Source organism: Alosa alosa, chromosome 18 (assembly GCF_017589495.1).
Source record: "Alosa alosa isolate M-15738 ecotype Scorff River chromosome 18, AALO_Geno_1.1, whole genome shotgun sequence".
Lineage (NCBI taxonomy): Eukaryota > Metazoa > Chordata > Actinopteri > Clupeiformes > Clupeidae > Alosa > Alosa alosa.
Window position 1 is genome coordinate 23,074,621 of NC_063206.1, and position 15,396 is coordinate 23,090,016.

At 43.6% G+C, this 15,396-nt stretch overlaps 1 protein-coding gene across 7 annotated transcripts in view; it reads left to right on the top strand.

The window, feature by feature from the left end:
- The first annotated feature begins 1,087 nt into the window (after positions 1-1,087).
- lyst (lysosomal trafficking regulator) overlaps positions 1,088-15,396 on the top strand; it is a 125,223-nt gene continuing 110,914 nt past the window's right edge. For 6 of the 7 annotated variants that reach the window (XM_048268988.1, XM_048268992.1, XM_048268991.1 and 3 more), the window contains exons 1-2: positions 1,088-1,184; positions 1,978-2,280. In XM_048268988.1, coding sequence (XP_048124945.1) covers positions 2,200-2,280 — 81 coding nt within the window. In that variant the 5' untranslated portion in view covers positions 1,088-1,184; positions 1,978-2,199. Of the gene's footprint in view, positions 1,185-1,977; positions 2,281-8,429; positions 8,445-15,396 lie in introns of those variants that run through there. The other variant, XM_048268994.1, reaches the window with a different exon arrangement.

Below are 15,396 nucleotides of genomic sequence, written 5' to 3' on the forward strand. Positions count from 1 at the left end.
TCAAAAGACTACATATACTTATATATATATACTCAATCATTTGCAAGCAAATAGGTATACTCAGCAAAACTGTCGTTCACATGTTAACCACTGGATGTCACTGTTTACATATGTATGATGACTAGTCACCTCAGCTGAGGTTAGGGGAGCGCTGTTGCCATTGCGGCTGCGTAGCCTATGGCATTTTTAGATATGCACAAATTTGTAGGCTGGATCACTAACATGGCTTAAGATGGTCAAACGTGTTTGAACAGTAGGCTGTTTTTCACGATGACAAGGTTCCTAATCTAACACAGTCTCTAGGGTTTAATCACGAAAAGTATATGTAAATCAACACATTTAGGCTACCTCTGCAATCTAAACCACAACGTAATTGTCCGGAAAGTAAACATGCTGACATACTGTATTAAATTATGATCCAAATTGGGAGGTTGGACCAACCAGACCAGATATTAGATAGAGTCGCCATATCGTTGCTATATTGCCTGCCCTTTCCAGACAAGGCTGCGGACCTATGCATGACTGGATGGCATTAAAGGGGTGCTTGACTGACGGCTTTTAATAATGCACGGATTTGTATCAAATGACGAAATGGAACAGTTTGCCTGACTTCCGTTAACAAATTAGGTGCAAGACACCGTAGTCAAGGACTACAATAGCTCATACAACTTGCATGGTCCAGAAATGACAAATAGGCTATTCCTGACAATTATCATTTCAAGTTCAAATATATCAGGCTTTGCCCTTTTTAATGGATTAAAACAAAATGAATGAATGTAAATTAAGGCGTTGCACAGCTGAGGCTTAGGGTACTCCAGCCATCTAAACTATGATAACGAAAATAACTGTTGTCGTGAGTGGAGTAACACAATAGCAAGATTCTGAGATATTATAGATCGGTTGTGAATGAAATTCAGCTGTAAACGACCCTGCATCTGCTGGCGTCTGTTGTTAACCGGACAAAACTCCACCTACAAAGGGGGACACGATTGACGTCATCTGAGTGATTGGTGACTGTGACCGTTCTTTAATGAAATTGCATTTGATTGACTGGGAGCCTATCTATTTTTAACCAATGGAAACGTCAAACATGTTTTGTGGGCGTTCTTTTCAGCAATTTGTGTGTTTCGCTTGTCATGTTCACGAGTAGATGGCTTGCATGTATTTCAACGATACAACAGAAGGTATGTTTTTATCTAAACTCAGAATTAATGAATTGAAAAAAAAGATGAAAAGTTAGGTTAAGCTAAGGTCGTGTAATTTAAGACATTGAACATTGGGACATTTGAAGTGTCTCTGCTGTTATGATAACGTTAGTCAGCTGATAGCTGGGTTGGTTATACTGCGATGCGGGACACCGCAAAAATATTGCAGCTGAGCGAGGGGCGTGAGGCAGTGCGATTAATAATCTTGCACTAACGATAAAATACTCTCTTTTGTCTTTTCATATGAGAACAAGAAACTTACTATGCAGACTCGTAAAATCTACTCTAATGACTTCTTAAAGTAAGACTATCTGCTACTGCAGTACAACCGGCTAGCCAACTAGCTTGACGGGCAACTCAGTTAGCTAACGTCAGATAACCTGAGCATTGGAGTGGTGGTGGTGACCCAACACTGGCTCAGCAAGCTAGCGAAGAAGCTAACGTTAGCATGTGTGCTACCTGCCAATTTGGATGAGAGTAATGCATTCACGAAATCTGAAAATATCACGAAAACAATGTCTGTTGGTATTACTTTGCAACATTGTATATTTAGCTAACTTTGCATTGCCTTTCAGCTAGCCAGCAAACTACCCATCCAACATTAACATAAGCTAAGTTAACTAGCTAGCTGAGTTAACACAGTTTGTGATGCAGGCATCACATCAGCTTGCAAGTATCAAGCATGTTCAAGAAGTTTTGGCCTCTCTGTTACTTAAAAACGTAACGTAAGGGGTATGTCTGACAGGGACTGTTGTCATTCTCCTCCTGACAGACAGCGGACACTTGGAATTTTGACTACCGTTAACTCGAATGCTTAGTGCATTCCTCCAGCATCAGGAATGGGTTGTGTGACTGGGATAAGCTTTGGAGGATTGCGTCTATGCCATGCATAGTCTATTGGAGCTGCACCAGTACCTCTCACAACCGTGACCGTAGATGAGGAGTGAACTGTTGCCTTCGGTTTCTTCCCCTGGTGCCTGGAGTCAAGTCCGCCATGGCCAGCCCACACCTGGCAAATCTTGCCCTTGCGTGGGAAAAGTATATGGACTGCCGAACACAAGGAGCTGATCTACAGGTAAGCCAAATAGTATATAAGTAAAGTACGCTGGCATTGGATGCACAGAGATGCATACGCAGAATTTATGGTGACAGTTGGTGAAGAAGCTGACCTAGACAAACATGGGCATTGCATGGTGGTGGTGTAGCCTAGCAGCGTGAATAAAATCGCGCGCGTTAGGCAGCATGAGAAAACCCAGGCTACTGGTGGTGCTGAACTTCGAGAGTTGGTCGGCTACATTTATGTGATGCTTGCTTGATTCTCTGCAGTTTTACTGGGGATTTATTTTGTTACTCACAAATTTATTTCACTTGGAGAAAACATACCAGTAGTTTAAATTTCAGGTTGTTTTGGTATGATATCAGACACCAGAGAAGTATTGGGACTTCTTTAAAAAAAAACAAAAAAACAACAACGTTAGTTAGCCACAGAATAGAGACTTCCCCTGTGAAAGCCGCAGAAAAGTTTTTGCCATTGCAGTCCATTTTTGGCACTATGGCTCAAGAAGACTCATAGTCAGCATTGGCTTCATTCATTTTCATTGGTCCCAAAGATGCTGTTCTCCCAGCTGTGCTATAAATTAAATCTGAGGTCATGTCAAAGGCTTCAGATATGCAGGACTGCCAGGTCACCCCTGTCCCTATTAGTTTTGTATTGCTGCTTTCGCAGGACCTATGGCCCTCAATGTTTTTTGTGTTATACCCTATAATAATCAGATTGGTGTGTGCAACCCCACACCACTCCACCTGCATGCTTCCTAGACTATTTTGCTCACACATAGAATAATACATTTCATTTTAGCTTTACTGCTTTAGATTAGATTCAGGTGGGAGTCTTCAGTTGGAATGTCTCTGAGAAGCCATCTCCAAGCAATGGACGAGGCTTCTACTTTACAAACTGTCACAGGTGTTATAATTACAAACACAAGTTAATGACTGCAATTCCTGACCATAGACAACAATGCATATAGCCTGACGAGCCAGACCCACATTAAAATGTAGGGTCTGGGCACTCACCGTTTGCAGAGCTCAGTCCGAGGGGTGGGATAATCAGTTGTCTTTCAAATTCCCTCTGCACTTAATGGGACAGCGCAGCTTATGAGTCCCATGCGTTTCCCACCAGCGGAGCTAGTTGGCTAGTTCAAACGTTTGCCAACTTAACAACTGGCGACTTCCAAAAATGATCTTGCAACCCCCTGGTTGATAACCACTGCTATACAGTATTGTGTCAAGTAGGGTTTTATAATATTAATATAAGACTGAGTGGTCAAAATAACAGAAAAACCATCTGCTGTCTTATAATTACTAACTTGTGTAGTAATTATAAGACATGTAGGAGCTTCTCTGGTCTTTCACGCTGTGGCAGATGATAGTTTTATTACTCTAGAAGTCTTTTCTCTGCATCCCAGAGATATTTATTTTTGTCTCTTTGACTCGCCTGTTCTCCCAAAGTACAGCTTTCACCTTGATGAAAATGACACACACTTGCTTTTGTCCAACACACTTTGTAAAAATGTTTTGTTCACACTTTTTTCAATAGCTTATTAATAGCCTAAAACATTCATTTGAAACACTGCTGACATTGCCTTGGCAGTGGAACACATCTAACAATATATAGCTCGAGTTGCTACAGCCAGCAGCTAACGCAGCCTGGCAGCTACAATGCTACGCTCTGTGGGCATATATGGGAGCTCACGGACAACGGGGATCAATCGAGAAACGGAGATCTATGTGAAAACTTGCCTGATTTCTCCTTTAATGCTTTGATCAACATGCTTTCACCTTAGCACAGATGGATGGAAACTTGTTTCCCTATGTGGATCTTTAAACACCAAAGGCACAAATTATCCACTCTTGTGCTCAGAGTTTCTATAGATAGATAGATAGCTAGATATACTTTATTGATCCCTAGGGAAATTCAAGATTTCAAATTCAAGATCTATACTTAACATTCATCCAATATAGTCCACAGAGACATGTTTTGATAGTGTACATGTAAAAAAAAAAACATAGGCTAGACATGTTTCTTTTCCATGTCTTATTTTAGACTTAAGATAAGGATAGATCACCCTACATCCAGGATGTTTTCAGGGCAACATTAGACATTAGCATTTGTTTTTTCACTAGGGGCCTGTATGAATTTTGTCATTCTGAGTAGTTGTGACAGAACCACTATGGTTGGTTGCACAGAGGGTATCTGTGAAGACATCTAGGGAGACAGTGTGAAAGTTTTGGAGAAGAGGTGTAGAATCTTGGTCTAAAACTAGCAAAAAGACTACTTAAAAGTACTTTGCAAACACCAACAACAGCACATTTGGCACTGGTAAAGGCTTACTAGCATGCTGATACTAAAATTAGATTTTCTATGATTGGCATTACTCAAAAAGTGTCAAATTGCTGCAGTTGTGAATGTATAGTTCACAGTGGGGTTGATGGTGGGAAGTGTGTTAATCTGCCTCTATACTGATGTGACCTGGTATGAGCAGTGTCTTACTGAAGCTGACTGCAGTTGATCAGAGACAGAGCAGCCCAGCTGGATGTGTTTTTTTTCTTCTCTTCACACTTTCTTGGCAGTGGTGGAGCTAAAAAGGTTGGTCTCTCTCTCTCTCTCTCTCTCTCTCTCTCTCTCTCTCTCTTTCTCTCTCTCACACCCTCTCTCTCTCACTCGCTCATCACCTTCCCCTCTCCCTTCTCCTGTCGTATGCCCTACCCCCACCCTCACCCTCACCTCATCACGGGACTCTGATTAGCGTTCACCTCCAGAACGGGAGTGGGAATTAACTATTTTCCCTTCCTCTGTGCCTCACTCACAAATGTGCTGTTTTACTTTACTGTTCACTTTTATCTGACGCAACAGAATCTGATTCAGTTTAAGGGTGATTTTAAAGATTGTAGGAAAGGTAAACGCATCAAATGTATCATTTTTAACCAGATCCATATTTGGCGGTCTCCAGTGTTGATCTTATGGCCTGGGCGTAGGCTACAGTTGTCATGCCCTGTGACTGCAGTTCTCTCTGTAGCCTAGCTGTATTGTTTCTGCTAGCCTGTCGTCCTGAAGACTACACGGATCAATTGTTGTTCTGTGGATATGAAAAAAACATGACAACAAGGAGTGTTGTTGATCCCTCACACACTCACTGTCACATTCCTTCTTGCCGTTGAGCTGAGTATTTGCATTGACTTGGGCCCTTCGACTCCTGCCACAGAAAACAAAGCATCCCTGTCTGTGGGGTTCACCTCCAATGTGATGGAGGTCTGAAGGGATGACCAATCATGGCTCAGAATGATGCTGTGCTACAGAGTAAGGACCAATCAATGACCCTGTTATTTAGCTTGTTTTGTTTCCTCTCTTGCTTGCTAATGTTGTTGAGTCCCTTGTCCAGTTTGTTGTGGCCCCCCCACCCGGTCTTATAAGAGGCGCTGCACATGGAGGGTCAAAACAAATTTGTCCCAAGTGTTAAGATATGAAATTAGACAAGAATGTAACCTAGCCTATTTGTGTGGAGTGATTTTGATTCTTTTGGAGATGTTTAAAGGGCTGGTGTATAGTCGTAAAGTGTATGCTTGTTCTTCGTGTGGGTGATTGTGGATTATAAAGTCACTCTACGCAATCTCAATATGCAGTTCAGTGTGTAGCAGAAACCCCTGTAGTCTAGTTCATCATCATCATCATCATAGTCATCAGGCCCTCACCGTCATATCAGTAATCTCTTAAGGCTTCAGAGCCACTCTTAAGGCTACAAGGATTCCTGAACTACTGTACACTGATATGTTACGTGTGTGTGTGTGTGTGTGTGTGTCTCCCTCCCTCCCTCCTTCCTATCACACATTTTACAGTATGGATCCTTGCAGGCACTTTTCTAAGTGAGTGTTACATCCACCTCTTTAAGAACGCTGTAGAGTTGCTTACCTTTTGTTGAGGTTTGTTTAAGGTCAAGGACCTTGCCCTGTCCAGGATGGAGTTGCAGGCAGGCAGGGAGCCCTAACTCCAAATTGATTTTCTGTCCGTTTGTCCTCTAATAAGCTCCACTGTAAATGACGCCTGCGACTGTCGAGTGGATTCTCTGATTTGAATCTCTACGCGGTGACCTTTAGTGATGCAACCCACACAGTGGTTTCCACTCTGAGTAACTAAGAACTTTCAGTTAGTGCATGTGTGTGTTTTGTCCATGTGATGATTGCTGTGCTGCTGGGTGCGTGTGTGTGTATGTGTGTTTGAAGGAAGGATGTTGTATCACGATTCTGTCAAGAAGCCGAGTGCTGTCAACTGCCAGTGCTCCGAGATCTTACCTTGTTTTCAAAGCTTCAAGGCTTCGCACTTTTTCCTGGCTTTTTTCAACTCTGGATCATGGCTTTGTAACCAAGTGGATTTTTCTGCAAATTATCGTAAGTTAAGTGCATTCAAAAGAAAGTCAGACCATGTTGCAGGCAGCAGAGTGATCTTACACCTCCTTTATTCACATTGAGAGATGACCGTTAATTATGTTAAAAGTTTACAGTGTGTAAAAACCTAAATGGCTGCATGAGAGAGAGAGAGAGAGAGAGAGAGAGAGAGAGAGAGAGAGAGAGAGAGAGAGAGAGAGAGAGAGAGAGAGAGAGAGAGAGAGAGAGAGAGAGAGAGAGAGAGAGAGAGAGAGAGAGAGAGAGAGAGAGAGAGAGAGAGAGAGAGAGAGAGAGAGAGAGAGAGAGAGAGAGAGAGAGAGAGAGAGAGAGAGAGAGAGAGAGAGAGAGAGAGAGAGAGGATATGCATTGTTTGTGTGTGGAGCATGAGTCAGAGACTCCTGTTGCGAATGCGCTGGTCTGCGTAAAATCCTGTGCTGTGGATTGGGCGCTCTATTGCTGTTTAATCTGATGTACAGGGCTGCCTTATGGGGAGAACATCACGGGCCGCCACCAATGACGTCAAGCAGCACTCTGGCTTAATTGGAATGTGCTACTCTCCATACAGACCATTACTCTCCTCGAGCCTCAACATCAAACCTCACTGTTTAGGTGCACACTGTAGTTTAGGCTACTGTACTACATGAGTCAGTGGATTCTCTTTATTTATAAGCTTCATGTCTGTTACCCCTCAAGCCACTTAAACAAGCTCTTTGTGGGCTACAAATAGCTTTTAATGTTAGAATTTTAATGTGTTTCTGTCTTCTTACCTGACTGAAAATCCAGACACTTTTGTCAATGTATTACCGCTTCTTTTACTAGTGGCATCATTGGTTTTTATCAATAGCCGAGTAATGGGTTCTATTATGGACTCCTAAAGCTCATGTTTATATTGCACTCCCCTGTTGACTCCATGCTGAGCATGCTAGCAAATGTCATTCAATGGCCTGTTGGTCATTTTGGATGTCAATCAAATGTCCTTGTTTAGCATACTGTAGGCATGCTCTGGTGTTCTGACACCCGATTGTCAATTTACAGTATCAAGAGATATTCCTAGTGATATCCATACTGTTGTGCATACGTTTGACAGACAGTCTGATAATGAGTCCCTTTAGCAGCTGCGGGATATATTAGATGCACCAGTTGTATTGTTAACCTCTTTGTTTCACCTCTGTTTAGCAACGCATACAACCGGTCACTTAGTTACCCATCCTACAGCGTAGTGTTTGCTTCACTGCATTTTGAAAAATGTGACGTGTGATGAGTTTGTGATGGCTTAGATAAAGGTAAGGGTGTATTTGTGCTAGACAATGTGGCAAGGCTGAGTAGAAGAACGAATCTATCTCATTTTAGTCTTTTGTAAGTCATCCACTGGGCATTCATCCATATAATTTCAAACCAGAAAAGGATGTTGTGTTTGTGCAACCAACTGACTTGTGAAAGTGGGTCCGGTGGTTAGAATGACTTCTCTGCTTTATTGTGTGAAGTTCAACTTAACTGTTGAATTTAGTAAAATTCTCAAATGCACTGCAAGCAAGAGTTCCTTCTTTACTATTCAGCAACAACATTTCATTTGAATTCATAGTGATTTCAGCCGCTTGAGTCGAACATAAACACACAGATGTTTGTATAACATAAGCAGCTTACGAAAAAGAGGTTGGACAGTCTGACAGGTACCAGTCAGTGCCACTGACTAGACCAGCTTAGTCATGGAATTTTCATCTCCCAGAATTCCATCAGAACAAAAGGGCCTGATCCAATGAAAAAAGAGGTGACTTCTTGATTGATTCTGAGCGAGTGAGAGTAAGTTTATATGTTTTTATAATCACTTTGGACAAATAACTACAAGCATTGAGCGTAATCACTGACCTCGCCACACACTCACTGATTACGTGCAGGAAATGGAGGGAAATTTCCTGCCACAACCATCACTCACAATGTGTGGGGGTGTTTTGAGTGTTCCTGTGGGGTGTGGTGCTTAGAATCTGGCCTAGATTTTGGTCAGTGATGGCACATCAGTGGACAAGGTTGCCAAATTGAGTTGGGAGAGGCTTCCAAGGCTTTTTTTGGAGTGGTGCAGGGATTCACTGGAGCACACTGAACAACGTGGATGGACAGGGAGTCAGGGCCATGACTCGTGAGACTGTGGCTGGAGTAGGAAGCACAATGTTAGGGTGTCTTCTTCATGCCACTGATCTACTGTATGAGTGGAGGGAGAATGATGGTGATGAATGTGAAGCCATTGCTCTTCAGGTAAATAGTGATCTGCTACATCAGTTACAAACTAAATGTGTTTAATCTTTGAGTCATTTCATGTGAAAACAGTCAATATCGGGGTATCATGTACATGACACCTCTCAGATTTTGCTGCAAAGCGGTAAATATGTGCCTTTTGTTACCAAACAAAGGAATCTGAAGTTTCAGGTCAATATCTCAAATGGTTTGCCTGTGACGTCCATTTGAATTTTGGGTGCCACGGCCCTAATTGACACATTGGAATTTCACATTACATCTTTTGCCATTTTTGGAAGCCCATAACGTCAGTTCTAATAGTGGTAGAGGGCTGGAAACTGGTGTGGTAGTTCATTGTAGCCTGTACTACAAAACAGACCATGGCTTGGTCTGTTTTGTTTGTTTGTTTGTTTGTTTGTTTGTTTGTTTGTTTGTTTGTTTGTTACAACAGAAGGGTATACTTACTACACAGCAATATTACTGGCTTACCCTGGTAACTTCGGGAGTAACTGCTGATCCCCAAAGAAATAACACGTCACTTTAGAAACAATGGCTGTTTACTGCAGTGTTCTTAGAGATCAGCGGTCACCCCCAACCTGGCCTGTTACCTCGCCTCATAGTACAACCCTCAGACTATTTATTTATTTATTGAAATTGTCTCATTTTGACTAAACGTGTATTGGTTCCCTTTCGGTCGATTCACTCGGTACAACACCGATACTATGGGATATCACGCCCTCGCGTGGTCTGGCTGAAGACACCTCTATTCACGCCTGAAAAGCAAGACGCGTGGTGACGTGGGAGGCTCCGCCCTCACGGTATATAACCCCAGTCACCACCGTCGCTCCCCAGTTCAAGCTCTCTTCACCTCGCATGGACGCCTCTATAGTGACACGGCCTGTGCCTGTGCTTGCTAGCTGGTTACTAAGTGTGTATAACAAGAGCATTAGCATCTCTGAACGGTTTAACAGTCCATCAGTTCGGTTTGACAACAGCCTCTATTGGTGAGTCGACCGCTACTTCGGGCGCCGTTTGTGAAGGCTAATTGCGAGGTTCAAATCGTGCGTGTGTCTCGCCATGAGCTCACAAACTCCAACTTCGACCTCCCCACCACAAGTGAGAACCTGTCCCCAGGGTTGCGGTTTTTCTCTTCATGAGAAAGACTACCATGAAGCCTGTCCGGTCTGCTTGGGAATAGTCCATGCCTGTAGAGCTTTGTCGCATCCTGATGCCTGTGCGTTTTGCCGCCAGCTCAGACTTGCCACACTCGAACGGCGTGTGAAATTCGTCGAAGATTCTAGGACAGGCTACTGCCGCGCAGGACCCACTCCTCTCCCAGGCTGGGCGGATCAGATGGAGGAGCTGAGTGAGATGGAGCTAGCTCGTTCTCCTGTCCAGCAACGCGAGCCCCCCGGGGCTGACGATGACTGCTATGTCCTGGACTTGGGCCTGGACGAGCACAGTCTGTCCGATGACGAGCATTCTGATCTGCCAGGCTTCAAGGGTCTTCTCCGCAAACGATGAGGGCTTAAGTGGATAATTCCCTTTCGCGACTGTATCGTCCAAGCAGCTCGGAAGCTGGAAGTAGAGTGGCGCCCGCCCCCAGCACAGAGACATACCAGGTTCGCCGGTTTCTTCTCTCCCCAGGCTCCGACAGTGGTGCGGCAATGCCTTCCCCTCTTCCCGGATTTCGTCACGGAGTTGACGTCCTCTTGGAGCAAGCCACTGTCTACACGCGCTTCAGTGCCAGGATTCGCATAGTTTCTGGAGCACGTGTCATGCTAAAGGTCTGGTGCCTTTTCAGTGTTCTATTGTGGATGTATTGACATACCTGCAGGTACTTTTTGATCAAGGGCTATCCTTCTCAACTTTAAAAGTTTACCTGTCTGCAATTTCTGCTTGCCACGTTGGTTTTAATGGCGTGTCCCCGGGGGCGCACCCGCTAGCTATCCGTTTTATGAATGGGGTACCGCGCCTGAGACCATTCACTAGGTCATCAGTGCCGTCATGGGACCTCCCTGTCGTTCTCGAGGCCTTATGTAGTTCCCTGTTTGAACCCTTGGACTCTGTGGATGTTAAATTTTTATCTTACAAGACGACATTCCTGCTGGCTTTGGCTTCAGCAAAGCGTGTCTCAGATATTCATGCTCTCAGTACACCTCTCCTGTACTCAGTTTTCACCTGATGGCACTAAGGTTTGTCTATACCCCAATGCGGCTTATGTTCCCAAGGTTTTGCCTGGGCATATCAGTCTATGGCGATTGAGCTATCTGCCTTTTCACCTCCTTCGTTTGCCTCCGAGGAGCAAGAAAGACTGCATTTGTTATGTCCAGTGCGAGCATTGCGTGCATACATAACTCGTACACAAGGGTTTCGGCGATGTGACCAACTCTTTGTCTGCTTTGCTAATCCAGTGCAGGGCAAGGCGCTGTCTAAACGGCGGCTCTCTCACTGGATTGTGCAGGTCATTACACTGGCATATGACGCCAAGGGACTGTCTCTGCCGGAGGGGTTGCATGCCCACTCAACTAGAGGTATGGCAACTTCATGGGCTGTGTTTAAGGGACTGTCGGTAGAGCAAGTTTGCTCTGCAACGTCATGGGCTTCCCCACATACTTTTATACGCTACGCTGAAGAGAGCTGGGTTGAACTGGGGAGCGACAGTGGTGACTGGGGTTATATACCGTGAGGGCGGAGCCTCCCACGTCACCACGCGTCTTGCCTTTCAGGCGTGTATAGAGGTGTCTTCAGCCAGAGCACGCGAGGGCGTGATATCCCATAGTATCTGTGTTGTACCTCGTTCCTCTCCCTCAGGGAACAGTAGTTATATGAATAACGTAACGATTTCAGCAGTGGATTAGGCCCTTTAAGAGTCTTGCATGCAGTCTTGCCTTGGCTCCTTGAGCCCTCCTGATGTGCTGCTCCTGGCGTGTGGATGGGCTAATTGACTTGGAGAATTGCTGAATAATTAATTTCTCCACGCTTCGTATGGTGACTCACGTTTCCATGTCCTGTCCTACTTTAGGCCGTTCCTCCTACTGTACTGGTTAGCCTCTCTCTCTCTCTCTCTCTCTCATACACATCACACATACAAACTCTCTCTCTCTCTCTCTCTCTCTCTCATACACATCACACATACAAACTCCCTCTCTCTCTCTCATACACACACATCACACATGTAAACTCCCTTTCTCTCTCACTCTCACACACACACCCACCACACATACAATTTCTCTCTCTCTCACACACCCACCACACATACAAACTCTCTCTCTCTCTCTCACACTCACACACACACAAGCTCTCTCCCTCTCACACACACACGCGCGCTCACAAGCCCTATCTCTCTCACAGACACACAGACAAGCTCTCTCACTCTCTCTCATACTACACACACACAAGCTCTCTCCCACACAAGGCTTGAAATTAGCACCCGCCAAGAGCCAATGGCGAGTATAGTTTTTGTATTGGCGGCTGAATTATGGCAGGTACTGTGTAAAAATGTGATTCATTGCTCAAAACCTGTTGCCACTGTCATTATAGCATATAATATAATATAATATAATAAAATAGAATAGAAGTTAACTGAATTTAACCGCACATAGACGATGACATGAGTATGGCACACTTTCAAAACAAGCCTGCACACCAGCGTCAAACTTTGTCACCACTTCGATTACGATTACGAGGCTGCATACTTTTAGTCTGCCTGAGCAGTGAGCATAGCCGTGCCACGCTGAGCAGTTATAAAATAATAATAATGTGCCCTTCGCCAGCACAGAGCCCAGCTGGGCAGGATGTCACAGTGACTCACGCGTACCTTTTTTTTTTTTTTTTTTTTTTACCTGTTTACTCCGAAGCTCCAGACTTCCTCCGAGCACCCTTTCTGCTCGTCATTGAGCCTGTTGGTTGAAGGTTGGTAGTGTAGTCTAGCTGTAGGTTTCTACAGGTCTGCATAGGGCAGGCAAAATATGGGGTCAGGCCTGTAGAATCAACACCAAAGGAACTGTTTACTAAGGCACAGGCAACATATGAAAAAATGTCATGAGTTTTTATCTCTGTGTGACCTGAAAAGCTGTTTCCTGCCACCATAAACTATCATATTTTTGTGACACAGATAAAACAATTTGATTTCTCATAAATAATGCAGCATAGAGCTATATTTCACAGAATTGCGAGTTTGAATTTGGTGACACTTTGAACCTTTGAAACACTAAGCAGAATTCATATGGGAGGTTCATCTCTCTCTCTCTCTCTCTCTCTCTCTCTCTCTCTCTCTCTCTCTCTCTCTCTCTCTCTCTCTCTCTCTCTCTCTCTCTCTCTCTCTACACACTATACACACACACATGCACACATACAAGCATGCACACCAAATTCAATCAGTAACATCAACCGGAAGGAAGAACAAAAACAAGAACTAGAAAGAAAAAAAAAAGCGTTAAGCGTCCAGCGTTAAGCAACCCATCATGTCCACCACGAGACTGTACTCTCACACAGTCTCACACACACACACACACACACACACGGGCAGACTTGCGGGAGCAGACAGGGACATGAAGACGTGAGTAGGCCTATCATGCTGGGCTAATCAGAAGACCATGACCAGTTTCTCAGTTATCCAAGAGCCTCGTCACCTCCACACCACCACCCCCATCCTCATTCCTATTACCAACACCCCCACACCATATGCACTCTCACACACACACTCCTGAGGGTATAAGCGGTTAGGCTGTGTATGACTGACTAGTCATGTTTATTCCCGCCAAAAGCAAGAAAAAAAGTGAAAGTGTAAAAAGCTCAGGAACCAGTAATACAGCCTCTCGCTCTTTCTGTTTCAGTCTGTCTATCTTCTGTCTATCCTGTTTTCCCTGTCTATCTTGCTGTGCTTTCTTACTTTCCTGTCTATCTTGCTGTGCTTTACTACTTTCCTGTCTATCTTGCTGTGCTTTACTACTTTCCTGTCTATCTTGCTGTGCTTTCTTACTTTCCTGTCTATCTTGCTGTGCTTTCTTACTTTCCTGTCTATCTTGCTGTGCTTTCTTACTTTCCTGTCTATCTTGCTGTGCTTTCTTACTTTCCTGTCTATCTTGCTGTGCTTTCTTACTTTCCTGTCTATCTTGCTGTGCTTTCTTACTTTCCTGTTTTCCTGTCTATCTTGCTGTGCTTTACTACTTTCCTGTTTTAAGTCTCGGCTTTGGCCAGGGCCCCCTGTTTTGATTCCAAGGCTTAGGAATTGATTGTGTTTTTGTTAACTTAATTCATGAGTCCATGTCGATCTCAACCATTAGTTTTCATGTCTCATTAACAACGTTGTTCTCAAAGTCGAGTTGAGTTTGTTGTTTTTGGGTGTTAAATCTTTGTCCTGCCACGTGTGATATTGTGCAGCAGAGAGTGAGAGTGCTGCAGCCTTTTGAGTGCTGTTGTTGGACCAGAGGTGGGAAAGTGTTAATGAAATGCCATCCTGTTTGTTTTTGCACTATTTAATCACACTCTGAATGTGCAGCTCAAAGCCTATTTTATGTTTTGCGGGAAAAAAAATGGAATCAAACAGGCCCACAGAGAGCTCATGTCTAGTTAGAACCAAGGTGTTAGCTTCCTTTTTATCACCTGTGGAAAGATGTTCCTCACCTGCAGAAAGAGAAGGCTATAGCCTCCCTGATCAGGTGTCTGAAACAAAACTAAAAGACTTATAACTAGATGTACCGCATAGCGGTACAAAATATGACCGCCGCTCAGTCCTGTACATCCATTCCGCGAAAATAAATCACACTTCAATTTGTCTCCATCTTTTACTCCATCCCCCACTCTTGAAACTTTTGTGTATGCTTGTTTGGCATGCCTGAGTGTGTGTGTGTGCGGCTGCACAGAAAGTAGCCTACTTGTGCTGAAAAGGTGAATAGATTGTAGAATAGCCAAAGAAGATGTAGCATTGTTATAAAACCTTTAAAATCTCTAAACAATCACAAGTAGGGCAGGTCATCACAGTTCATCCATTGCAACTGGATTGATGAAAGGTCACTTACACCTGTAGGCTACATTGTATTTGGGAAAAGCAAAAGGTATCAGCATAATGTTATTTATTTATTTATTTATTTATTTATTTATTTTTTATGTATTTATAAACAAAAACATCTCTGTCAGTTCCATGCCGTTTTCAACAGCTATCAAAAACAAAGGTCATTTTTGGATGGATGGATTTTTTGTGAATGTTTCTTCTTCTACATAAGATTTTAGTCATCTTTAGTTCATGTAATACTTTATTGTCAATGCACAAATTAAGTAACAGTAGTCTGAAACGTTATTGTTAATGCACAAATTAAGTAACAGTAGTCTGAAACAAAATGCTGTTTTACATCTAACCAGTGGTGCAAATAACTGACATGTCCAAATGGGCCTTGATGAAATGCGCCGCTAGACTGTTCATACACATTTTAACGGGCCAAAGTTGAAGAGCTTTTGTCCGTTATTGTTCGTTGCAAATATAGGCTGATTCATGTTCCCTTGCATTGTGTAACTGAGGTCC